Source organism: Mobula hypostoma, chromosome 10 (genome assembly GCF_963921235.1).
Source record: "Mobula hypostoma chromosome 10, sMobHyp1.1, whole genome shotgun sequence".
In the NCBI taxonomy this organism is placed as follows: domain Eukaryota; kingdom Metazoa; phylum Chordata; class Chondrichthyes; order Myliobatiformes; family Myliobatidae; genus Mobula; species Mobula hypostoma.
This window is the reverse complement of record NC_086106.1, coordinates 53,802,101-53,829,366: the sequence shown is the minus strand read 5'-3', so window position 1 is coordinate 53,829,366 and position 27,266 is coordinate 53,802,101. Positions and strand designations below refer to the sequence as shown.

At 43.9% G+C, this 27,266-nt stretch overlaps 1 protein-coding gene across 3 annotated transcripts in view; it reads left to right on the top strand.

Annotated features, from left to right (window-relative positions):
• The first annotated feature begins 9,986 nt into the window (after positions 1–9,986).
• LOC134352908 (interleukin-13 receptor subunit alpha-1-like) overlaps positions 9,987–27,266 on the top strand; it is a 63,038-nt gene continuing 45,758 nt past the window's right edge. For 2 of the 3 annotated variants that reach the window (XR_010019500.1, XM_063060511.1), the window contains exons 1-3: positions 9,988–10,378; positions 23,933–24,081; positions 26,230–26,395. Coding sequence is in view for 2 of the 3 variants with exons in the window: in XM_063060511.1 (XP_062916581.1) it covers positions 10,276–10,378; positions 23,933–24,081; positions 26,230–26,395 (418 nt within the window). In the remaining variant the exon portion in view is untranslated. Of the gene's footprint in view, positions 10,379–23,932; positions 24,082–26,229; positions 26,396–27,266 lie in introns of all 3 variants that reach the window. The other variant, XM_063060512.1, reaches the window with a different exon arrangement.

Genomic DNA, 27,266 nt, shown 5'->3' with positions numbered 1-27,266 from the left:
GCAGTTTGCTTGTTGGCCTGTCACTGCCTGGCTTTTCATAGATGACTCCAGTTCATTCCCGCGTCCCAAACATTTGCTGGTAGGCCTGTCTACTATAAGGTGCCCCAGTGTATAAAGGTGGAGTATTAATAGGATTGTGAGAGAAAATAGGTCAGGGAAAATGAGGGAGGGAATGAGATTGATGGGATTACTCTGAGATGTAGTTTGGAAAACTGAAAATTGTGCTTCTCTTGTCCAGGAAGGGAGGAAGACATAAAACAGGTCATTTAGTTCAATGTCTGTTAGTAGCAACATGTTCCAGTTTATAATCAGAAAAAAAATGCCTGTCATTTAGTGAAGCTTTATGTAATCAAACCAAGTCCAAATAGTTTCATGAAAGATACATCATCTTTGACAAATTTTCTCAATGTCTTTTTTTGTAATTTAATTTTTTATTGAAGTTCATCATCAAACAAACATTTCCATAAGATGTATTTCAGATACTGTACATATATATCATATAATCATATTTGTCATATTTCCTTCAGGTGCCTGTGTGCTCAGTGGACATACCCTAAATAGCTGTGATAACCCTGTTTGACCTCCGAGTTTCTGCACATGCTGTTTGGGCTGAAAAATGCAGCACAGACTTTCCAATGTCCGATGGACTCTGTATTAAAAGACTTAGATTTTCTTTTTGTTCGCCTGGATGACATACTTGTCATCAGTGCATCCAAATCTGAACACGCATCTCATCTTTTCATACCTTTCAGGCACTTAAGGCAACACCGGTTGATTATTGACCCAGCTAAAAGCCAGTTTGGGTTGTTAACCACTGACTTTCTTGGCCATCGCATCTCCACAGAAGGTGAGAAACCCCGGCCCATCAAAAGTAGCTGCTATTATGGATTTCCCACCACCCCGTACCGCACTACCAAGTAACCACAGGAGTTGTTAGGTATGACAGCACTATATCACCGCTCCATTCAGTGACCTGCTGAACTTGTGCTCCCCCTGTATAGTGCACTTAAAGGGTAATACCCCTAATCATGTGCTTGACTGGTCAGTGGACATCACCAGAGCATTCGATGATGCCGAATAAGCACCTTCCAGTGTGATCTAATGGTGCACCCCCTCCCCAATGCACCCATAGCCATTACTGAGACTTCACACTGTGGTGTGGGTGATGCACGTGAACAGTTGGTTGGATTCATGTGGCAGCCGTTTGCCTTCTTCAGCCGCAGCTCCATCTCCCCGAAAGGAAGTACAGCATGTTTGACCATGAGCTTCTCAGTCATGATCTGGCTGTCCGCCATTTTCATTTTCTTCCAGAGGATCACCATTTTGCAGCAATCATTGATCACAAACACCTGGTGCACACGATCTCTCTTGGTCTGCATAGTAGTAGCACCAACTGGCCTACATATCCGAGTTACAAATGATACACAATATATCAAGGGGGAAAATAATGCTGTGACCAATTGACTCTCACGGCCAGCTATTAAGGTCACACACATGGGGTGGACTGTGCTGGCATGGCAGCTGACCAATCTATTGACCCAGAGATCCAGCAGATTATGTGCCGCACAAAGAGCTAGTACACGTGGTCATAGGAAACGCATTGGAGACTGGCTACAGAAGACAGAGAATCAGAATAAACATACCTTTATTTAGGCAGGGAGAATGCGACCAGTGGAGTGCCCCAGTGATCAGTTCTTGCCCTCCAGTATTTTCTATTTATATTAATGACCTGGAGGAGTGGGGCAGGGTCTGATATTCAGCTTTGCCAGTGCGAAGAAAGCAGGTGGGAGGGCATATTCGGAGGAGTATATTTATACTCTGCCTCAGGATATACTTAGATAGGTTGAAGGAATAGGTGAAAATTTATAAATTAGGGCATGCACTCCACTGAGCGGAATCTGAAGGAAGAATACTATCTAAATGAATAACTCCAAATGAACGAAGTACAAAATAATTTAAGTATTCTTGTCCACCATTCACAAAGTACTAGCAGGCAAATGTACTAAGTGGTTAGAAAGACAAAATGTATCTTAGCAGTTTAGAAAGAGGGACATCTGTTACAATTGTACGGAGTGTTAGTGAAGCCTCATCTGGAGTACTGGGCATAGTTTTGGTCCTCCTATTTAAGACGGGATATATTGCTATTGTATGCAGTCCAAAAGAAAGATCCACTGGACTGATTCCTGTGGGGGGGGGGGGGCGGGGGGTTATCCTACACGAGTGGATAAACCAATTACAGCTATGTTTTACAGTTTCATAGAATGAAGGCCCACCTTACAGAAACATACAGTCCTTGGGGAGCATTAGAGAGTAGAAGTTAAAATGTTTCCACTTGTGGGTGAATCTGGAATGAAGAATTAAGTTGTTATTTCAAAGCGAGATGTATAAGAACATGTGTATGATTATTCTCAAGAATTCTCTCCCCAGAAGTCATGGAATTTAGATGACTAGCAATATTTAAATAGGAAGTACATTTAAAAAAAAGGTATGGCATTATGGTCTACGGGGAACTGATAAAGAAGAGGAAGTGGGACCTGGGGCATACCAGCCACGATCATATTAAATGTAGGACAGACTTGAAGAGGCGACTCAGTCTTATGTGTTCTTACAGACAACGAGTTAAGCACGTGTTTAAATTAGAAGTAAATCAGAAAATAGTAAATGCTTGTGAAATCATCTCTCACCCTACTTCCCTTATCAATCAGAATGAAAGTTTATTTGGGCAGGGACTTACCCACAATATAAACCAGATTTCCAGTAAGTCCCACTCACCCACTTTCACCCCATCTAGTTCTGTCATCTCTTCCACCCACATCTTTTCAGTATCACCTTTCTCTGTAAACAATGACACAAATAATCTCTCAAGAATCCTAGATTCTGAACCTCTAAGCACATATCTTCTTGGTCCAAACAATACCTCAATCTATCTTCTACCTACCAGTGTTCTATTGAGATGCCAGTGAATGTTTTCTGTGTTCCTTTCATTCATTTTTCATTTATGACATTGAGGGAAGCTGTTCTGCCTATCGAGTCAATGTCGAACCATAAGATAGATGAGCAGAATGAGGCCATTTGTCCCATCGAGACTGCTCCACCATTCCATCATGGCTGATCTGTTCTTCTTCTCAGCCCCAACCTCCTGATTTCTCACTGTATCCCTCCATGTCCTGACCAATCAAAAATCTGTCAACATCTGCCTTAAACATACATAAAGACTTGGCCTCCACAGTTGCCTGTGGCAACAAATTCCACAGATTCATCACTCTCTGGATAAAGCAATTCCTTTTCATCTCCGTTCTAAAGGGACGCCCCTCTATTCTGAGGTTTTGTCCTCTGGTCTTAGACTCTCCCACCATAGCAAACATCCTCTTCGCATCCACTCTGTCAAGGCCTTTCACCATTCAATAGGTTTCAATTAGGTCACCCCTCATTCTTCGAAATTCCAGGAAATGCAGTCGCAGTGCCATCAAACACTCTTCATATGACAAGTTGTTTAATTCTGGCAACACACATGGAAGTTGCTGGTGAACGCAGCAGGCCAGGCAGCATCTCTAGGAAGAGGTACAGTCGACGTTTCGGGCCGAGACCTTTCGTCAGGACTAACTGAAAGAAGAGTTAGTAAGAGATTTGAAAGTGGGAGGGGGAGGGGGAGATCTGAAATGATAGGAGAAGACAGGAGGGGGAGGGATGAAGCCAAGAGCTGGACAGGTGATTGGCAAAAGGGATATGAGAGGATCATGGGACAGGAGGCCTAGGGAGAAAGAAAAGGGGGAGGGGGGAAAATCCCAGAGGATGGGCAAGGGGTATAGTGAGTGGGACAGAGGGAGAAAAAGGAGAGAGAGAAAAAGAATGTATATAAATAAAAAATGGATGGGATACGAAGGGGAGGTGGAGCATTAACGGAAGTTAGAGAAATCAATGATCATGCCATCAGGTTGGAGGCTACCAGAACTCTCACAGCTACCTGGACTATTCCTCTTCCCACCCTGTCTCTTGCAAAAATGCCATCCCCTTCTCGCAATTCCTCCGTCTCCACCGCATCTGCTCTCAGGATGAGGCTTTTCATTCCAGGACAAAGGAGATGTCCTCCTTTTTCAAAAAAAGGGACTTCCCTTCCTCCACCATCAACTCTGCTCTCAAACGCATCTCCCCCATTTCACGCACATCTGCTCTCACTCCATCCTCCTGCCACCCCACTAGGAATAGGGTCTCCCTTGTCCTCACCTACCACCCCACCAGCCTCCGGGTCCAACATATTATTCTCCGTAAATTCTGCCACCTCCAATGGGATCCCACCACTAAGCACATCTTTCCCTCCTCCCCCCCCCCGCTTTCCGCAGGGATCACTCCCTAAGCGACTCCCTTGTCCATTTGTCCCCCCCATCCCTCCCCACTGATCTCCCTCCTGGCACTTTTCCTTGTAAGTGGAACAAGTGCTACACATGCCCTTACACTTCCTCCCTCACCACCATTCAGGGCCCCAGACAGTCCTTCCAGGTGAGGCGACACTTCACCTGTGAGTCAGCTGGGGTGATATACTGCGTCCAGTGCTCTCGATGTGGCCTTCTATATATTGGCGAGACCCAACGCAGACTGGGAGATCGTTTCGCTGAACACCTATACTCTGTCCTCCAGAGAAAGCAGGATCTCCCAGTGGCCACACATTTTAATTCCATGTCCCATTCCCATTCTGACAGGTGTATCCACGGCCTCCTCTACTGTAAAGATGAAGCCACACTCAGGTTGGAGGAACAACACCCTATATTCCATCTGGGTAGCCTCCAACCTGATGGCATGAACATCAACTTCTCTAACTTCCTCTAATGCCCCACCTCCCCCTTGTACCCCATCTGTTTTTTATTTATATACATTCTTTTTCTCTCTCTCCTTTTTCTCCCACGGTCCCTCTCACTATACCCCTTGCCCATCCTCTGGGTTTCCCCCCCGCCTTTTCTTTCTCCCGGGGCCTCCTGTCCCATGATCCTCTCATATCCCTTTTGCCAATCACCTGTCCAGCTCTTGGCTCCATCCCTCCCCCTCCTGTCTTCTCCTATCATTTTGGATCTCTCCCTCCCCCTCCCACTTTCAAATCTCTTACTCATTCTTCCTTCAGTTAGTCCTGACGAAGCGTCTCGGCCTGAAACGTCGACTGTACCTCTTCCTAGAGACGCTGCCTGGCCTGCTGCGTTGACCAGCAACTTTTATGTGTGTTGCTTGAAATTCCAGCATCTGCAGATTTCCTCGTGTTTGTGCGTTTAATTCTGGAATTATTTTAGAGATCCTCCTTTGAACTTTCATCAGTGTCAACACATCCTTCCTAAAATAAGCAGCTCAAAACTGCTCACAATACTCCAAGTGAGGCCTCACCAGTGCTTTATAAAGCCTTAACATTACATCCTTGATTTTATATTCTAGTTCTCTTGAAATGAATGCTAACATTGCATTTGCCTCCCTCACCACAGATTCAAACTGCAAGTTATGCTTTAGGGAATCCCGCACAAGGACTCCCAAGTCCCTTTGTGCCTTTGAATTTTCCCTTTGTCCCTTTGAATTTTCTCTCCATTTAGAAAATAGTCAACTCTTTTATTTCTTCTATAGATGTGCATGACCATACACTTTCTGACACTGTATTCCATCTGCCACTTCTTTGCCCATTTTCCTAATCTAAGTCCCTTTCTCAAAATTACCTGACCCTCCACCTATCTTTGTATCATCTGCAAACTTTGCAACAAAGGCAATAATTCCATCAACCAAATTACTTACATATAATGTGTTACGAGAATACACATAAAATTAAGATGTTTGCTGGCCTGGGCTAGCATCAGTGGCATCAGCAGTTGGTCTGCCACCTGCCCTCAGGGGAAGGAGAGATAAGGAACAATGGAGCAGCGTCTGGAGATGTGTAATGAAGGGATGTGGGAGAGAGAGCTGTCTGGAGCGGCTCCCCCCTTTGAACCCTGAACTGTTTGAAGTGATGGACAGGCGATACCCCAGCAGGGGGATAAAAAGGGACAGGTTCGCTAAGACAGGACACACGCCACCCGAGGTAACGAGACCCTGGAAGCGGTGCGCCTCTCACGAGTGGGTGAGAAGTACCAGACAACGACAAGGGTGGAAAGGTACGATCAGCGGGAACCCGGTGTGTGTCCGCCCTTGCCTGGGTGCCGGGTTCACTGCAGAGGATCGACCGCATCTGGAGAAGGGGTCACAGTCGGTGACCTCAGGTGACATCACCAAGGACCCGCCCAAAAGCTGCTTGTGAGCCATCTCGCTGGTCTGTGAGCCATCTCGCTGGTCTGTGAGTGAAGCAGTGTTCTGAATGATCAGTTGTTCCTATTCTATCTCTCTCTTCCCCCACGTTGTCCATCGCCATGGCAACGATTACTGCGAACTGAACTGGACTGAACTTTGAGTCATTTTGAAATTTGGTCATTTACCCCTAGACAACGATAGAGCTTGATTGATGCTGTTATCTTAATTCTGTGCACATGTGTGGTTATCATTGTTGAACTGTTGCATTTATTATCCTTTCGATTACTGTGTTGCTCGTTTCTTTAATAAAACTTTCTTAGTTCTAGTACTCCAGACTCCAACTGAGTGATCCATTTCTGCTGGTTTGGCAACCCAGTTACGGGGTACGTAACAAATGTAAAAAGAAGTGGTCCTAACACAGACCCCTGTGTAACACCACTAGTCACCGGCAACCAACTAGAAAAGGCTCCCTTTATTCCCACTCTTTGTTTCCTGCCAATCAGCCACTGCTTTATCCATTCGAGAGTCTTTTCTGTAACACCATGGGTTCTTAACTAGTTAAGCAGCCTCCTATGTGGCACTTTGTCAAAGGCCTTCTGAAAATCCAAGTTACAACATCAACCTATTCTCCTTTGTCTACCCTGCTTGTTGTCTCTTCAAAGAATTACAACATATTTGTCAGGCAAAATTTTCCTATGCTGACTCGCTTATTTTATCATGTGGCTCCAAGTACCCTGAAACCACATCCACAATTGACTCCAACGTCTTACCAACTACTTAGGTCAGACTAACTGGTTTATAATTTCCTTTCATCTGCCTCTCCCCCTTCTTGAAGAGTGTAGTGACATTTGTAATTTTCCAGTCTTCTGGAACCATGTCAGAATCTATTGATTCTTGAAAGGTCATTGCTAAAGGTCATCGGACTCCACAGTCTCCAGCCACCTCTTTCAGGACCCTGGGGTGTACGCCATCTGGTCCAGATGACTTATCGACCTTCATACCTTTCAGTTTCTGAAGAACTTTCTCCCTCGTAATGGCAACTTCGCACACTTCTGACCTTTGACACACTGGAACTTCCACCATACTGCTAGTATCTTTTGCAGTGAACACTGATGCAAGCTACTTATTCAGTTCATCTGCCATATCCTTGTCTTCCATTGCTACCTCTCCAACATCATTTCCAGCGGTCTGATATCCATTCTCATCTCTTTTATAATTTGTGTATCTGAAGAAACTTTTGGTATCCTCTTTAATGTTATTGGCTAAGTTATTCCATCTTTTCCTTCTTAATGGGTTTTTAGTTGTCTGCTGTGGTCTTTTAAAAGCTTCCCAGTCCACTAACTTCCCACTAATTTTTGCTCTATTATATGCCCTCTGTTTGGCTTTGACTTCTACTGTTAGCCATAGTTGTCTCATTTTGTTTTAGAATACTTCTTCCTCTTGGGTACGTACTGTATATGTCTTCTGCCTTCTGAATTCTCCAGAAATTCCAGCCATTGCCACTCTGCTATCATCTTTGCCAGTCTTCTTTTCCAATGAATTTTGGCCAACTCCTTTCTCGAGCCTTTTTAATTCCTTTTCCTCCACTGTAATACAGATAAATTTGACCTTAGCTTCTCCTTCTCAAATTTCAGGGTGAATTTGATCATATTATGATCACTTTTCCCTATGGGTTCTTTTACCTTAAGCTCTCTAATAAATTCCGGTTCATTTCACAGCACCCAATCCAGAACAGCTAATCCTCTAGTGGGATCAATGACAAGTTATACTAAAAAGCCACCTCACGGGCATTCTGGAAACTCCCCCTCTTTGGTCCAGTGCCAGCCTGATTTTCCCCATCTACCTGCGTACTGAAATCCCCCATGATAATTGTAACATTCCGCTTTTGGCATGTGTTTTCTATCCCCAGTTGTAATTTGTAGATCACATTCTTACCTCTGTTTGCGGGTTGGCATATGACTCCCATCAGGGTCTTTTTACTCTTGCAGTTCCTTAGCTCTACCCACAGTTCAACACCTTCCAACCCTATGTCACCTCTTTCTGATGATTTCATTTCCCATTTATTTTTACCAGCAGAACAATGCCACCCCCTCTGCCTACCTGCCTGTCCTTTTGATACAATGTGTATCCTTGGATATTGAGCTCCCAGCTATAATGTTTCAGCCATGATTCAGTGATGCCCACAACATCATACATACCAATCTGTAACTGTGCTACAAGTTGGTCTATTTCATTCTACATACTGCACACATTCAAATATAGCACCTTCAGATCTGTATTCATCCTGTGGATCTTCCCATGAAATTTTCTCTCCATCCTTTTTTATCAACTCCCCTTTCTTGCCACCCCCCCAGCCACCTGCCTAAGCTAGGGAAAATTTACAGTAGTCACCAATATGCAGGTAAACTCCTCAAGGAGGACGTCCAAGGTGGCACAGTCACACCAGCTAGGTAGGGGAGGGAACGTCGACTCAGACCATGAGGCTCCTGCGTCGGGCACTTTCATACCTTACAAGGCACAGATTGGAAGTGTGTTTGGGGCGCCACTCCTCGTACAGACTAGAGCAATGTGTGATTAAGTGCCTTGCTCAAGGACACAAACACGTAGCCACAGCTGAGGCTTGAACTAGCAACCTTGAGGTAACTAGACGAACGCCTTAACCACTTGGCCACGTCCCCAACTATCTAGGTAATTGTGTGTTAATCATCATTCTGTTCTCCTATCTCTGTCCCAATGCTAGAAAGCCCATGTCTTTCCTTACAGCTAATTCCTTTTAATCCACACAACATCCTAGGAAGCTCTTCTGCACCTTCTCCAAAGCTGTAATGCAGTGACCAGGACTACACCTAAACAAATTAATATACTACTGCAACATAGAATATAGAAGACTAAACTTTGCAGCTGGAGCCTGGCAGAGTAGAAGATGAAGAGGGGAATATTATTCTTGTTCTGGGATCACAGATGCAGGGGTGAACACGGGACTTAGAAGGGATTCAGAGGCGTTACAACCTGTCGGACTCTATTTAAAATTCACCTATTTCCGTAAACCAAACTTCCCAGTTTGTGTCAGCACCTAATCCGCTTTCGTTCCAACCACAGCCCAAAAAATGCAGATTGGCAGCTTGATTCACAAAAGAGACGCTGATAATCTAAGCATCTCTCTCACACACACACAATGCTGGAGGAACTCAGGCCCGGCAGCATTTTTGGGGGGGGGGGGGGGAGTACGGGCGACGTTTCGGGCCACGTTGACTCTGTATTTTTTTTCCATAGTCGTTGCCTGGCCATCTGAGTGCGAGAGAGACTGAGTCTGTGTGGTTGATTCAGAGTTGCCCCATTGCGAGCGTGAGTGGTAGAAGATTTGAGCGCCGGAGGCGTCCTTTGTATGTCAAACTAAACTTCATTCACAATTTTTAAACACTTCATAAGACGAACCTCTCAGTGCATTTTCATTCTTACATTCATAGTCAGCGTGTTAAGAAGGGTTCTATCACATTCTAAAAAAAAGCAGTACCGCCACTCATTTGGAACTATAGGGTAGGACACTGCCCCCATTATTGAGGGGCTGCCTCGCCCAGCCCGGCCCTTCCCTGTCCAGTACCGGCAGAACCCTGTACTGGGAAAGTAAGATGCAGATAAATGAATATGACTGGTCTGAGAACCAGCATAGATAGGATGGGAGGTGTGGCCCTAAATTTAAACACTCCCTTAACAAGTTCGGGCACATTTTTTAGTCCTTGATTACATCTGTTGAGGGTTGGGTGTCGGGAAATCGAGTACAATTATGACGGCAAGTTAAGAGTCTACTACACCGCCCTGGGTGTCTTTCTGCCGCGCACACAGCCTCGCCGCTCCGCTCTGTCCCGTCCCGACTCGACTCGGACCGGTGAGGGCGCGGTCTCCCACGCCCCTCTGACGTTGTCGGGATTTTTGTCGACTTTCTTCCGTTGTTGGGAAACACAAGCGAGTGGAACTGGGACCTGGTGACTGAGTTCGTGGGTGCTGCCTCCCCTCCTGAGGACGATGCTGGACTTGGTGCCGCCGCTCTTGTTGTTGCTCTGCCTGCCCGGCTGGCTGACGCTCCCGCTGCCGTTCGAAATTCACGAGGACTGCGATAACTCCTCGGGTAAGTCCGCCCCTAGCCGTCAGCTCCCGTTCCCTCTCCATGTCTTCAGCCTCGGATCTTGCTCCGTGGCTGCTCAGTCATAAGCCCCTCCAAACAGCCTTTGTAGCGAGGTGGGGCATAGTGCTTCAATACTGACGGGATAACAACCCGCCCCCTCGCCCCCCAAACCTGGGCTCCCACACGTTAATAACTTCAGAAATGGGGAGGCGAGGAGAAATCAGCCTGTGGAATAATAGTGCAGTAAACCATTCGGGAGCCTGGCCAAGAATATCTGAATGTCCCACCAGTGTAAACAGCGGTTCAAACCTTCCGCAACGTCACTGGAGGGACAGAGATTCCCACCCGGGGGGATTTTGCTCTACGCTTTAAATGTATACTTCTGTTCCTCTGACGAATATAGTTGGAATCAGTGTACGTCCTTCTGTTGGTTAAAAAAAAATCCCCTAAAATGCTGGAGGAACTCCATGGCTCTGCGAACCTATGTGGAGGGAAATGGACGGTTGACGGTTTCTGGTCTGGACTGGTAGATTTCCCTCCACAGATATCCACAGAGTTCCTTCAGGTTTTTTTTTGACCCATATTTCAGCATTTGCAATCTCTTGTGTCTGTCTTTCCATTACATTCCATCAAAGTAATAAGCTCTTGCAGGGATCCTCGAATAACTGCAAGAGGACCCGGAATGGTCTGATATTAATCCCAGCTGTGCTCTCCTGCCCTTTCCCCTCAGCTACTCTGCCCATTAAAACATTTGGCCTTTTGCCTCCAAAAGGAAAACAAAATATCTCCTCCTCCTCCAATGCCCCTGGGGTCACTGCTCAAAATTTGGCAGGGAATCCTGTAAGAAGACTCTCTTCTACTGCTGTAGGAGCTTAATATTCAGGCAAATTGTGGAGGCAAAGGAGTGCTCATTGTTTTGGATTGTCAGGGCTCAGAGTTCAGGGGGAAATTACCTAGGACATAGAGTCATAGAGTTATCCTTCATTCCAACTTATCCACACCGAACAAAATGTGTCTGAGGTAGTCCAGTTTGCCTGCATTTAGCCCACATCTCTCTGAACAATGTCCCTGCCCAAATGTCCTTTAATTGCATCTGCCTCCACAGCTCCCTCTCAGCTGCTCATTCCAGTTGTGTGTGTATAGTTAGAGAGATGGGGTTGGGTTCTAGTTCCACCTATCTTCCCTCTGGCATCTTGGTCCTGATGCAGAATTTTGACTGAAAACACTGGCCTTTACTTGCCTGACCTGCTGAGTTATTTCATTGTACCAGATTCCACCATTTGCGGCTGTTTCATTGTCATTTTTGATGTCAGCTAGCTGTGCACTTCCCGTAATCCTCAATTGCTTCCAGGCTTTTTGTTGAATCAAGTCACAACTGCTGGGAGGGGTGTGATTTGGTGAAACAACTCTGCCAGACCTACTGACTATCTTCAGCATGTTGTACTATAAGAAGGGTCCAGTCCAAAAATTCCTGCGGCATTTTGCCAATCACCCTCAGCTAACGGATTGAGGCCCCTCGGCAGATTAACAGAAATACATAGTGGACCCCACCTATCATATTCCTGGCTGCTGCTCATTGATATTTATGTTATTTCAAGGGGTTGGTGACCATTCTTATACCTGGAGAGTTGGAGATGTACAGCACTGAAAGAGGCTTTCAATTCAATGTTCCAGCCTGCATGAGCCAGTCTTATTTACCTCTGAAACTATCCTGTTCATGTCCCTGCCTAAATGTCTTTTAAATATTGTAATTGAACCCACCTCTACTACTTCCTCTGGCAGATCATTCTGTATACCTTCCCCCACCCCCAGCCCTCTGTGAAAAACATATTGATTAAGGCGGTCTCCAAAAAGTTGTCCCTCAGGTCCCCTTTAAATTTTCCCCCTCGCATCTTAAATCTATGCCCTCTAGTTTTAGACTCCCTTATCATTCAGAAAAAGACTGTGCCCTTCATGATTTTATAAGGTTACCCTGCAGTCTCCTACTATTCTGGGGAAAATAGACCAAAACTATCCTGTCTCTCCTTGTACATCAGGCCCTCCAGTTCTGGTAACGTCCTGGTGAATCTTCTTGACACCTCTTTCGAAATTAATGATTTCCTTCCTACAACTGGCCAAACAAAACTGTACACAATAGGACATAAAGTCAGCATCACTGACGGGATAGGAGATCAGAGGTGAAGGTTGAGAGCAAAAGAACTGTTATTCCTCTGAGGGTTGCAAATCTCTAGAATTGTCTATCATATTTGTGGTTGCCAAGTCCTGGAGATTTTTGGACACAGAGATGTGGGAATTGGAAGGGAAACTGTTGAGGAATTCAGAATATTGGCTGTTAGTAAGAACTTTAAGATTAAAAACTCCAGATGCTGGAAAGCTAGAGCCAAAATATCCCAGAAATAGCTGCAAGTAGGTTGGCAGAGTCTGCAGGAAGAGAAACGGGATTTATGTTCTGTCAAAGAGTCTTTGCACAGATATTCTTTGATCTGGTGATTGCTCCTGATACTGTCTGTACTAAATTCTGCTCTGTATACTAAATTCATGGTCGAGGGCTCAACTCAACCAACTTACATGGAAGTATGAAGTCTAAGAATTTGTTCTGTAAAGAGAGTTGGGCTCAGCTGAGACCCTGCTGGAAGATGCAAGAATAGAGAGCAAACTCCTGTATGACTTCTGAAACTGGCCCCCAAATCGCCAGTCTCTCCCATCCCACTGCACCCCACCAATCAAGCCCCAGTCTAAAAAGAATACTGCTTTTTAAGCCATTCACTCTGAGCTAAATTCTCCAAATGCCAACCCTTCTGTCAGTGGAGGCTGTTTCAACCTATTCACGCCCTATTTTTAAACACTTCCGTAAAATTTAACCGCAATCTGTTTTGCTCAGTAGAGAACAAACACTGCTTTCCCTGTGTATCTGAAATTGTCACTTTGTTATATGGTGCTTTGGACAACTATGCTGTGCCACTGACTTAATATGCTGGCTTCCTCCCCAGTACTAGAGGGTGGGTCACAGGCAGGGTAGTCCAATCTCCACCAACCCTAATGCAGTTTGGAAGCAAAGATGCTGGGGGCGTGGAGTGGGGCTCAGATCTGATACCCACACGCTCTGAGGTGCACCCTCACCATCAGGACATGCCCTCTTATAATTGCCATCAGGGAGAAGGTTCAGGAGCTGGACAACGTACACTCAACATTTTTAGGATTACCTTCTTGCCCTCCACAGACAGATTTCTGATGGTCAATTTCTGAACCCATGAACACAATCTTGTCATTCATTTTTTTATATTAAACTATTTGTTGAATTGCTATAGTGATTTTATTTCATTGCATTGTACTGCTACTGCAAAACAACAATTTTCACAAGTCAGTGGTAGCAAATCAGATCAGAATCAGGTTTATTGTCACCGGCATGTGACGTGAAATTTGTTAACTTAGCAGCAGCAATTCAATGCAATACATGATCTAGCAGAGCGAAAATAATAATAAATAAAATTTTAAAAATAATAAACAAGTAAATCAATTGCGTATATTGAATAAATTTTTAAAAATGTACAAAAATAGAAATACTGTGTATTTTAAAAAAAGTGAGGTAGTGCCATAGATTCACTGTCCATTAGGAATCAGATGGCAGAGGGGAAGAAGCTGTTCCTGAATCGCTGAGTGTGTGCCTTCAGGCTTCTGTATCACTGATGGTACCAGTGAGAAAGGGGCATGCTCTGGGTGCTGGACGTCCTTAGTAATGGACACAGCCTTTCTGAGACACCGCTCACTGAAGATGCCCTTGGTACTTTGTAGCCTAGTACCCAAGATGGAGCAGACTAGATTTACAACCCTCTGCACCTTCTTTTGGTCCAGTGCAGTAGCCCCTCCATACCAGACAGTGATGCAGCCTGTCAGAAAGCTCTCCATGGTACAACTATAGAAGCTTTTTGGTGTATTTGTTGACATGCCAAATCTCTTCAAACTCCTAATAAAGTATAGCCACAGTCTTGCCTTCTTTATAATGTTACGAACTGTAACGTTTTGAAATAAACCAGCAGCAAGAGATTTCACACTGAGTCAGGTTTTAATGTTAAAACCATTATCTTTATCAGTATCTACTTATAATATCGTAACTTAACCAAGATAAACAAATGTTAACAGTGTTATGTGTGTATATGTGTGTAAATATAGCTCCCAAACTAAGTTAAGCTTGGGGAAACAAAGCTTAGAGTCTTGAGATGGTAAAATAGGAAAGTTCAGTTTATCCACGGAATGTATGATAGGAGAGAGATATTTGTAATCCAGGGTGAAATGTAGAGAAAAGGTGGTTACGTCGAATTTCACAGGAAAACAAAAGTATTCCACAGATTCCAGGATGGTAAAACGAGATAACAGTCACTGTATATCTTATCTGTTGGGTCATTCCAAATCCACATACGAATTATCACCAAAAGTGATCTGTCACAGAGATATTGTCTTCAAGGGGTTGCCACACAACATACCCAGGCAAGGGTTAACACATAAGTGGTCTCCACAGGATATCCCAAACAAAATCCACTCCTTTGGATTATGCGAAGTGACAGACACCCATTCGTGGTGCAACGTGTGCAGATATTTAACCCACCCTTGTGGGCATAAGAGAGTTTCAAACAATCGCAGTGATAGCTGAAGTTTCAGCAGCCGGTCGTCTTTTCTTTCTTTTTCTATTTTTCTATTTTTCTATTTTTCTATTTTTCCTTTTTTCCTTTTTTCCTTTTTTCCTTTTTTCCTTTTTTCCTTTTTTCCTTTTTTCCTTTTTTCCTTTTTTCCTTTTTTCCTTTTTTCCTGTCTCTCCTCTTAAAGAAACAGTCCACAGTAAATGAAAACTGTGGGTTCATAATAACTACATCGATATCTTGGAAATAGGTTAGATCCTCAGAGATCTTGATACCCAGGAACATGAAGCTGCTCACTCTCTCCATTTCTGACCCCTCTATGAGATTCTGAATACCTCATACCATATAGCCAGAGTTCATCCTCTGAGGGCATTACACATCTGTAGTTTGACAAGGATTAAATAACCTTTAAGAATTCTGCATGCTTATGCACTTAAGCCAATTACCTCTGCTGAGGCATAGGCTGACATCAGCAGTTCATCAGAGTCCTCTGTCCTGCACCAGTTTTTCAAGTTGTCCCCACATGTAGCTCATCTTCTTGGTGTATCCTTCCTCTCCCAAGGATGAGGTCTTTGGACCTTCTGTTGGCGTTTCTGTAGCACCAGGTTTTTAGCCCCGTGCCAAGAAATCTGCATGCTCACCAGTAAAACAACCACTTCTGGCCCTGCTTTGAAATTTGATTATTCATATTAAAATCTCACTGGTTCCCTCATTGTCATCTCCTTTTTTATTTCAGAAATACACTTCTTAATAAAAATAAAATCATCGCTAAAATGTATACAAAAGAAGAAACAATGCACAACCTTTTCATGATCAACACATTCAGCAGTGTTAACTTGTTTTTTTTAAAATATATTACCATTTCCATTCATGTAGCTCCCTGGGGTAATACATCATTTCTGTCCCTTCTTGTATTAAGTTTGGTTAGTGCTTTAGAGACTCTGCTTTTGACTTGTAGCCACCCCGTGTGGGGAAGGTTTCATCTCGGCTGCTCTCAACTTCACAAGTCCTTGTGCCCTTAGTGTTAGGGACTGTAATCCTTACAGGACCTCTCCAGAGTTCAAGTTTTCTCTGTTGCTAGGAGACCTTAAAAATGCATTAATGTTCAAACTGACTCATGAACTGTACAGTAAAAACGTTCATTGCCATTGATGATGGGTTGAGAAACAAAGGTGGGCAAGACAGCTGGAATGGTGGTGGAAGGCATTGCTTTGAGTATTACCCTCTTTCATCGTAGCAGACCTGTAGCTAAATTCAGTAAACTTCCTTGAAAGTGAATTATATGGAATCTTTCAAAGAACTGCTCAATGGAAAATCTTTGGAAGAGCCATTTAATTGGTCCTTTCTCAGCTCCATAAACTTTTTCATTTCATCTGTTCATATAATTTTCTTTATAAATTATGACTGAATGTGCTTTCACTTCCCTTTACATCTGAAAAGATTTTCCTGTTCTCTAAGTTCTTTGAATGCAGATATTTCAGAGAGTGGGGATAAGTTCTTATTAAATTGATGGAGTAGATAGTTTTCAGTATTTCTATTAAAGTTAACTACAATCCCTTTGCGTTGATAGTGAACAAACCCAGCTTTCCTTGTGTCATTCATCCCCAGTATATACTGTGCGGTGGCACAGTGTTTAAAATCATAGACATAAAGTGGTACAGCATAGTAACAGGCTCTTCAGATTACTGAGTCTGTGCCATTCATCAGCCACGTATTCTACACTGATCCTTCATTTTCCTGTTTTTTATTTTCCCAATATTTTCCAGCCATTCCAAATTCCCCCACCCTATAGGTTCTACCACTCAGCTACACACTACAGGCAGTTTTCAGTGGCCTGCATGTTTTATGAAATGGGAGGAAGCAGGAGCATCTTGGGGAAAGTCACATGGCAGACAGAGATTGTTCAAATTGGACAAGACGTCGTTTTGGATACCATCACTAGGGGAAATTTCCTCTCAGTAAATGCCCTCTCAATACTCCTCAGAATCTTGAGATTACCCCTCTTTCTTCTATATTCCAGTGTGTATAGCCTAACTATTCTTCATATGTCAATATGTTCATGTCCAGAATGACACCAGTGAACATTATCCAATTCAGATACATTACTGTATTACATTAATATGGATATGTAAACTATACCCAATACTCCAAGTACAGCCCCACCAGTGCCCTGTAAAGATGCACTGTAATTCTCGTTTCTCTATGCTCTGTCTCTGTGAGTAGTGTGGACACTTGGATCTGCTATTCCTGAATTTACCTTAAAATTGGTTTTTGAGCAGTTAAGTGTGTCTTGTTTTGCAAACGTTTAAATTCATTATGATTTAAAGCAAAAGGTTGGGTTGGATATTTATACCTGGGCATATGCAGCATACCTTCTGACTTGTGTAAGTGTCAGGTGTGGCTCATCCTCAACATGATTCATTCTAAGTCATGAAGTTATGGGTTCAAGGTCTATTTCGGAGACTTGAGATCAAAATCCACTTTGATAATACAACGCAGTGGTAACTGATTGCTATTGTCAGTGGTGATATCAAACTAAAGCTGCTTCCTTAAAGGAATGTTCCCATTACTTTATTTGAAGAACAGAAGTTCTCCGAATATTTATTGTTAAATCTTTAGTGAAATCTTTTAGCCTTTTCAATCTTCTTTGGCAGCTCCTCAATCCTGAGGAAGGCTTGCTTCCTCCTCAGTTGTGTGGTGCAGTGGTCCCCAACCTCTGGGCTGCGGACCGATACCGGTGCAGTGGTAGCTGGAGCGCACCCAGCACACCTTTAAGAAAAAAGCCGAAATAAACAAGCTAACTAATTAGATGCCATGTGGCACATAAATGTCGGCCCAGCTCGGGGGCGATTGCCGATTTCACTTGCTCTACGCAATGTTCACTCCTCTTTCTAGGGCACTGGAGCCTTTAGCTGTTCCATTGTTTGGTCAATTTAAACGCCGGCCCAGACAGGCTGAAAAGACAGGGCTGTCAGGATCGAGGTGACATGTTGAATCTACACGAACTTCTAATGAAGTATTGGCACTGCTGTGCTTTATTTGTAATGACAGTTACATGCTGGCCCCAGGACAGATCCTCTGACACTTTTCAGAGAGAGAAACGTCGATCCTTAATGCTGAAGAATTTAAAGTTATTGACCCTCTCCACCTCAGTTCCTCTAATGAAGACTGGCTTCTGGGCGGCACCTAATTAATTAGCTTGTTTATTTTGGCTTTTTTCTTAAAGATGTGCTGGGTGTGTTCCGGCTACTGCTGCACCTCTGCATGCTTCGCGGCCCCATATCGGTCCGTAACCCGGAGGTTGGGGACCACTGCTGTGGTGGACAAAGCCAAATAGGAAATCACACACTTCCAAAGATGGGGCAAGAGCTGCCTAATGGGATAAGTGGATGGGTAGTGTGTGAGGTAGACCACACCTTTTGCACCTTGCACGCCACTATCAGACAGACGGATTTGAGGGTGACCTTGTCACTATCTCTTTGTTGATTGAGCGACTGCTGTGCTTCCATTTTTCAGTCATGGATACACATCACTGTAGGGATAATACACAAAAAAATAGTTCCAGGACTGTAAGAAGAGTCTCCACCATTGCATGGACTACTGCACGATCTAGCATGATTAACTGCTGAAGCAAGTTGCATCTAAGAAAATGCTGACTAGGCTCAAATCTCAATGGGGTCCAGGGAGCTTGGTACAGGTAGCAAGGAGTATCAGAGGGATAAGTGCTTGAGAAACACCCTGTCACCAGGAAGGTTCACCATAGCATTGTAGATGACGTTTGATGGATTGTAGCATTATTGAATCACAATATCAGCAGCTCCATTGTGGCAATAACAGAGAACTCTGCAGCAATGCAAGTGGACTGCTGACTGAGAGCTCCTTACCATTGCCTTTTCAGCATCATCTTCCAGCAAGTTGGCAAGACACTCATTATAAGTAGGTCTGAGGGCAGAAGGACCAATAAACGGTACGTTTGTTTTAAAATTGAGCTGTTAGCAGAGACACCTGAGGAAATTTAAGGACTTGCAAAGATTCTGAACAGAATCGCTGTTGATGGATAAAGGGTGACAGGTGCTTGGGAACCACGCATACTGAAGATCACACAGAGGACAATGAAGAAAAGACCCAAATAACAATTGCCAGCAGCAGTGAAGATTTGGATAAGCAGCGCAGTCCCTTGAAGGGAAAGTTAGGCTCTGTACATGCCTTGACCCAGCATATTGTATGACTATGAAGGCTGGATATTTGTCAAAACCGAGAACAGCCTGTGAGGCATGCTGCTACATGACCAGTGTGGGTTGAAAGCATACCAGGAAGATTAACAAGCAGCTAATTCCTTGAAGGAGTTGGAAGCCAAGAACTGTTACTGGAGGTTGTGCAAGAGAGGGTTTGGACACATGATGAGATGGCACACATTTGTCAATGCAGGAAGTTGTCCCAGGAAGAGCTGCAGTGAAGGTGCTGAATGCACTGTGTGCAATGGACAATAGTTGTTGCCACATCTGAGAGGCTGTGATTATCCTAGTGACCTCCAGTCTGACTTGAAAAAAACATCAGGGCATCTGTCACATATTAAGTGTCATGTTGTGTGATTTGTCTCCCATATGCTAGCCTGCATTTCCCTGTTTCATTCAGTTGCTACTTGCTAGTTGCCATCTCACCACATTTGGTATCCACGGCAAATTTTTGAAATGCATTTCTTACCAACATCAAGGTTATGTTCATATTTCAAAAACAAATGGCTCAGCATTGATTCTATGAAAATCATCTGAGAACGAGTTACTCACCGCTTTCTGTCCTTCAGTTAATTATTTTATCTAAGATGGCACTAATTATTCCATTGTACAAGCCTCAATTCTGTTATCTGGAAGGAAAACCACATCTTCATGGGGAACATAATGAAATTCCACTTAAACAGTGCCTGAGGTCAGGATTGAGCCCTGATTGTCGGATCGCTAAGGTGTTGACATGACGTCTGTGCCGAAATGCAGTGGTAATGGCCTACCATCAGCCTGCATTTTACTAAAGTTAAACATTTTCTTTGTGAACATGGAAACAGGCAAACTGAGATCACAAAGTGAGTATCTAATCAGCCAGAATATGTTTAAATGGTGAATCTAGTCAAGCCTTGAGCTCCTTGTGGGGGGTGGGGCGAGTGGAAATGTTTGTCAAAACCAATCAACTGCCACAAATAAAACACAATGAATATTGTGACATAAGATGTATCAGGAAAGTACCGAAGATCATTTGATATAGAACACTAGCTGTTGCATGTCGCACATGTCCTCTCCACTCTTACCCACCTCAGCTTTAACCCTTAACCATAACCTATGCTTACTTTTACTCTCTAACTTCCTTTGCAAACTCTTTTGAACATTACGTGTTTCAGCAGATAGTTTTGGGCAAAACTCACCCTCATGATCACTGTACAATGAATACAGTAGTTTGGCCAGGTGGGTGAGAAAGGTAAAGATCCTGAGAAGGAGGAATATGATAAGAGAGGAGTGGACTATGGGAGAAAGAGAAGGAGGAGGGGAGCCAAGGGGAGGTGATTGACAGGTGAGGAGGTCAGAGTGGACAACAGAAGAAGAAAGAAGGAGAAGGAAAAAATTAAATTACCAGAAGGAGAAGTCGATGTCCGTGCCATCAGGTTGGAGGCTATCTGGGTGGAATATGAGGTGTTGCTCCTCCATCCTGAGAGTGGCCTCATCGTGACAAAAGAGGAGGCCATGGACAGACATGTTGGAATGGGAACAGGGATTGGAATGAAAACGTTTGGCTACCAGGAAGTTCCACATTTGGTGGATGGAGTTGAGATGCTCGAAGAAGCCGGTCCCCCAATTTCCAACGGGTTGCACCAATGTAGAGCAGGCTGCATTGGGAGCACAGGATACAATAGGCAACCCCAGCAGGTTTGCAGGTGAAATGTTGCTTCACCTGGAAGGACTGTTGAGGGCTCTGAACAGAGGAGGTGAATGGACAAGTGAAGCTTTTCTTTGCCAGAAGGGAGAGTAGTAGTGAGGGATGAATGGACAAGGGAAACACAGAGGGTATGATCCCTGTGGAAAGTGGAGAGTGTGGGAGCAGGAAAAGATGTGTTTGGTGGTAGGATCCCATTGAAGTTGGTGAAAGTTGCAGAGAATGATATGTTGGATGTGGAGGCTCTTGGGGTAGTAGGTGAAGACGAGGAGCTCTATCCCTGTTAAGGTGACAGGAATATGGGACAAGTGTAGATATCCCAGGAGATGGAGGAGATGTGTGTGAGGGTATTATCAATGGTGGAGGAAGGGAAACCCCATTCTTTGAAGAAGGAGGACATCTCTGATGTCCTGTAAAGGAAAGCCTCATCCTGGGAACAGATGTGGCTGAGATGAAGGAACTGAGAGAAGGGATTGGCATTTTTACAGGAGACTGGGTATGAAGAGCAATAGTCAAGATAGCCCTTGGAATTGGTAGGTTTATAAAAAGATGTCAGTAGACAGTTTGTCTCCAGAGATGGAAAGAAATCAAGAAGGAGGAGAGAGGTGTCAGAAATGGGCCAAGTGAAAGGAAGGGCAGGGTGGCCGTTGGAGGCAAAGTTGGTGCAATTAATGAGCTCAGCATGGGTGCACGAAGCAGCATCAATTCATTCATCGATATAGTGCAGAAAGGGTTGGGGAGCATTACCAGTATAGGCTTGGAATGTGGACTGTTCTGCTTAGCCAATTGAAAGGCAGGAGTAGCTGGGGCCCTTGTGGGTGCCTATGGCTACACATTGGGTTTGGAGGAAATGGGAGGAGGTGAAGGCAAAATTGTTGGGGGTGAGAATCAGTTTTGCCAGATGAAGGAGGGTGGTAGTGGAGGGGAACTGTTTGTGTCTTTTGTTGAGAAAGAAGTGGAGAGCTTTAAGGCCTTTTTGATGGGGTACAAAAGTGTATAAGGACTGGATATCCATGGTGAAAATGAAGCGGTCAGGTTCAGGGAGTTGTTGAGATCGAGAGCATGTTAAGTGCTGTGGATGTAGGTGGGAATGGACTGAACCAAGAGGGATAGAATGGAGTCACGGTATGTTGACACAAATTCAGTGGGTAGGAGCAGGCAGAGACAACAGACCTACCTGGAGAGTCAGGTTTGTGGATCTTGGGAAGGAGGTAGAAATGAGCAGTGTGGGGTAAGGGAGCTATGAGTTTGGTGGCAGTGGATGGGAGTTCTCCAGAGTTGATGAGGTTAGTGATGGTGTTGGAGACAATTTCTGATGGTCCAGAATGGGGTCCTTTTCAAGAAGTAAGTAAGAGGAGGTGTCTGAGAGATACTGCCTTTCCTTAGCAGGGTAAAGATCAGTTTGCCATATCACAACAGCACCCTCATTGTCTGCGGGTTTAATAGTAAGGTTGGGATTGTTGCAGAGAGAGTGGAGAGCAGTGTGTTCAGAGGGTGTAAGGTTCGAGGAGGAGAGGGGAGTGCTGAATTTAAGCTGACTGAGGTCTCATCAGAAATTAGAGATTAAAAGAACCAGAGTCGGGTGTCCAAGAGAGGAGGAGGATTGGAGATGGGAAAAGGCGTCATTGGTGCAGCTGGGGAATTCTTGGCAAAGAAGTGGGCTCTGAGACAGAGGCAAAGGAAGAAAGTCTCTGAACCATGGCAGGTACAGAACTCACTGAGATGTGGGTGAAGGAGGACAAAGGTAAGGCACTTTCTGAGGATAGTATGATCTGCCTCAGAAAAGGAAAGGTCAGCTGGAATGGTGAAGGCTTGGTAGGGATTGGAGCTGGGATCCGAGGGGGGAGGAGAGTTGGTGGTGTCAGAGGAGAGGGGGAAGGTTGGGGTGTTCAGGGAAGATATGGGAGGAGGAAGATGGAGGCTGTGAGGACTGGAGCTGCCCAGGGGTATTTGGAGTTGGTGATGGTGATATCCATGGTCTGGGGGCATTCAGGGCTGTCAGAACTGGAGTTTGAGACAGCAGGATCTGTGATGTGGAAGCGACTCGCAGATAGTAGAGAGCATAGAATAAAGGTTGCATGGGGAAAGTTTAAGGATGTGTGAAGCAAGTTGTTTTTGTTTTACACGGAGTGTGGTAGGTGGCTGAAATGTACTGCCAAAGAGGCGATGGGAGCAGATATGATAGTGAAGTTCAAGAAGTATTTAGACAAGAACTGGAATAGGCAGGGATTGGAAAGATGTGGATATTGTGCAGGAAGATAGGATTAGTTTGCGTTGGAAAGTGCCTAACACACATGGTGGGCCTGAAGGCCTGTTCCTGCGCTGTACTTTTCTATATTCTATGTAATAATAAATTGGTTATTGACAGGTAAATTGGAAGGATTGCTTTATCCTCTTGAAAATTATCTTGGGATGACCCTGCTTGTCTACAGGAGTGGATAAAGTTTCAATTTTGTCTACAAAAACACCTTCAACAGCATTGCAGTCCCCTATTCAAAAGGAACTCTGATAATCTTCACCTTAAGCATTTTGCAGTACTAGACTAATATTTTCTGTGTTAATAACCTCAGGAGTTTCAACTTGCAGATATCACCTTGTATATTTTGGGTGCAAATCTACCCAGGTTCTCGATCCACTCTCTTCCCACCCACCGTCAATGTTTCCACTCCCAACCCTGTCCTCAGCTCCAGCCACACACCCAGGACTGATGTCAGTCCATCTTGACACCAGTTCACTGGACCGCACTGGATTGGGCACTTGTCGCTGGAGATACACTTGAATGTAAATGTAGGTGAGAATGCTGCTGACCTACCCTGATCTGACACCCTGGAGTCTGTCTGTAGAACTGCTGTCTCACAGGTATTGAGCAGCGTCATCATGTGTATTGGTTACACAGGGGTGGACTAACCTGCACTCTCTGTGCACTGTGCTTTGGTCTGACTGCTCCCTGTTTGTGCTGTATGTCCATCTGAGCTGCTCACTGCATGTTCTCCTTGCCTTTCAGTGAACCTTCAGCCACCAAGTGACTTGACTGTGGCATGGAGAGGGATTGGCTTAATTAATTATAGCTGGTCTCCAAGTCATCTCAAAAATACCACCAAGTATACTTTAAGATACGAAAGTTCATTTAAATATGATAGTGGTGATTGGGAGGTAAGTTGAGATGTTCATTATTAATTATTATTTTTGTATATTACTGCATATTCAATATCCATTCTGTTTTCAAACATAGTTGATTTTAATAATAATGAATGCCCGAATATTTGTTATTTTTCGATAAACTGTTAAAATGCCCACTTATTTTCTTTGATTCATTCTTGTGATTTCATCAGGTGAAACATGTTTATAAATTGATTTTTCATCTTCCTATTAGGAATGATGTATCAGCAAATATACAATCCCCTTGAAAGAAAGCAGAAACAAAAGAAATACCAGAAATACTCAGTGGGTCAGGCAGCATCAGTGGAAAGAGAAACTGTTGATGTATCCGGTCAAAGAGGTTTTGCACTACTGAAGAAAGTTCATTCACTCTGATGCACTCTGTCTCCCTCCCTCTCTGTCCACAGATCAAAGATGAGTTTATTGTCATACTGCACAAGTAGATATTTACACAAGTGTAATGAAAAGCCTGTTTACTGCAACATCTCACACACAAACAAGCAACATTCGCAAGAAGAACATAAATGTAAATTGCACACATCTCACTGGAAAGAACGCAATTGGAACCCAAAAAGCAAAGTCCATTATAGTACAGTGTTTGTTCAGTGCATTTTAGATGCTATCCAATCAGCTGACCATTTTCAATCCCAATCAAGAGAAAATCTGCAGGTGCTGGAAATCAAAGTAATACATACACAATGCTGGAGGAACTCAGCATGTCAGGCAACATCTATGGAAAAGAATAAACTGTCGATGTTTCAGGTCGAAACACTTCGTCAGGCAGTCTCAGTTCGAAATGTCAGCTGTTTACTCTTTTTCATAGATGCTGCCGGTCTGCTGATTTCCTCCAGCATTGTGTGTGTGTATTACTATGTGTATTTTCAATAGTTCCGTTTAATATCAGAGAATGTATACAATCTGAAATTCTTACTCTTCGCAAACATCCACAAAACTGAAGAAAACCCCAAAGAATGAGTGATAGAAAAGCATTAGAACCCCAAAGATCCTCCTCCATCCCCCACACAAGCTGCAGCAAAGCATCAGCCCTCCTTTCCCCCACTTGTTCCAGCAGAGAGCATCAGTGCCCACGACCCACCAAGCAAGCAGTAGCAAAGTCCCCAAAGAGAGACTATGATTTGCAGTCCAACACCTGACAACCCAACACATCACAGGCTCTCTTGCTGACAGGGGCATGAGAGATGCCCCCCATTCCACAGTGAGGGGGAGACCATCAAACTGTTCCCTGTTACAATGTCACTGTCTGCAGCTGCACTTTTATTCCGAGTTTCTCTGACTCAAGAATCGGCAGCAAACTCCCCACCCAGACAGCCATCGAGAGAGAGAGAGAGAGGGATAACCTCAGATGCCTCCGACAGCTGCACCCGCTGTTTCAATGTCTGTTCTCCCGCAATGTCTCAGATGCTGACTCCGGCAAGGATCGAGTCCACAGGGGCCGCACAGGGCTTTACCCTGTAGGCACACGACTTCTAGCCACTCCTGGGATATCAGAAATGGCTGGTTGGTGAGCTGCAGGAACAGAAACACACCGCCATAAAAAACCTCCATCTTAAGTGCAGCTGTAGGTCACGGACTCCGACAAAACCCCAGCCACCTTGAAATGGAAAAAAGAGATATTAAGAAGAGGAATTTAAGCTATTTCACAGATGTGCTCGAAAAAGTCGCCTTCTGGCACCATTTTAGCTCCGCCCAGCCTTTTGCATCAACTACAGAGTTTTTATTTCATGTTCTGCTTCTAAATTACTGTCCTGTTAAATTTTTTGTTAGCTAATTAATTTTACATTTTGTCTAGCTGATCACTGTTTGATAGGCTGAAGATCATTGTGCCAACATCACTTTTTACTACCACATTCATAGACAAAAATGGATACTAACTCTCTCAACCATGTAAGAAAAAAAAACAGTAAATTTGATCAACTCTCCCACCCTCCCTCCCCACAACTGCTGCCCATTTTAAAGTGAAAACTAGCCCCAGTTTTTCAGGTGTGGCTCACACTCACCTGAACCAGGCATTCTAGGTGTGATTCATCTGTGTTTATGTACAACTACTACATTTTTTGAAGATTAATTTTATTCTGCTAATATTACAATGTCATCCATCCATTATCTATTCCCTTCATCTAGGGAACAAAAGTAAATCCTTTTTTGCACCGTGAAGAAGTCATGTTTCTTAATGAGGGTATCCATTTCCGAGTGAAGGCATTGGCGTCATTGAATATAGAGGAGAATTCTAACCTACCTACTTGTCAACAAAGTGACTGGGTTGATACGTATATAGATGCCGTAAAAGGTAATGCCAAAGTTCTCACTGTTTACACACTAATGTGATATCAATCCTTACTGAACGTAATTACAGTCTTTACTCAATCTCTTGAATCAAACACCAGGAATTTCTAAAGTGTCATTAGAGGTGCCCTTTATGTTCTACCTGTACATTATTTATTGCTTGTGTGTTGAGTAGATTGTTATATGTTCCTGTAAAGTATTGTACTTTAATGTAATTATTTGGAGCAGTCATCAAACAGAGATTTAAACATTTGTAAGCAGGATAGGACTTCTAGGCTTTTGTGCCAGGACTGATCTTCATCAACTGACCAAAGGCTATGGCAGTGGGCTGAGGTGACAGTGACTGAGATATAGATATAGCCATAGACTTGTCCCACCAGTGCTGTACCAGTGTTATACAATGATAGACTTATCCCCACCGGTACCGTAGCCTAGTGCTTTGAATGACCTACCCAACCTGCCAGTGTTGTACCTCAGTGTTATACAGTAACAGAACTGCCCCCACCAGTACTGTAGCCCAAAGTTATACCATGACAGACTATCCCTGCCAGTACAGTATCCCAGTGTAATGCAATGTCAGACCTGTTCCTACCTGTGCTGAACAGCTTAACGATCATCGGAGCATGCAGAGGATATGGAATACTGATTTAGAGGATTGTTTCTACAGAATACAATCAAAACTGTATTTTTATTGGAAGAATATATTAAAAGGAAGTAAAAAGCAGTGTAGGGTAGAGCAATGACTAGAAGAAAGTGGCTGCAAAATTTTCCTTCAGTTAAACTGTGGAAAAGTTCACAATGATGAGTCAATATACACATTATTCACAATGACACAAACTGTTGGCAATGGAAACACTTCTCTTCCCATACACTTC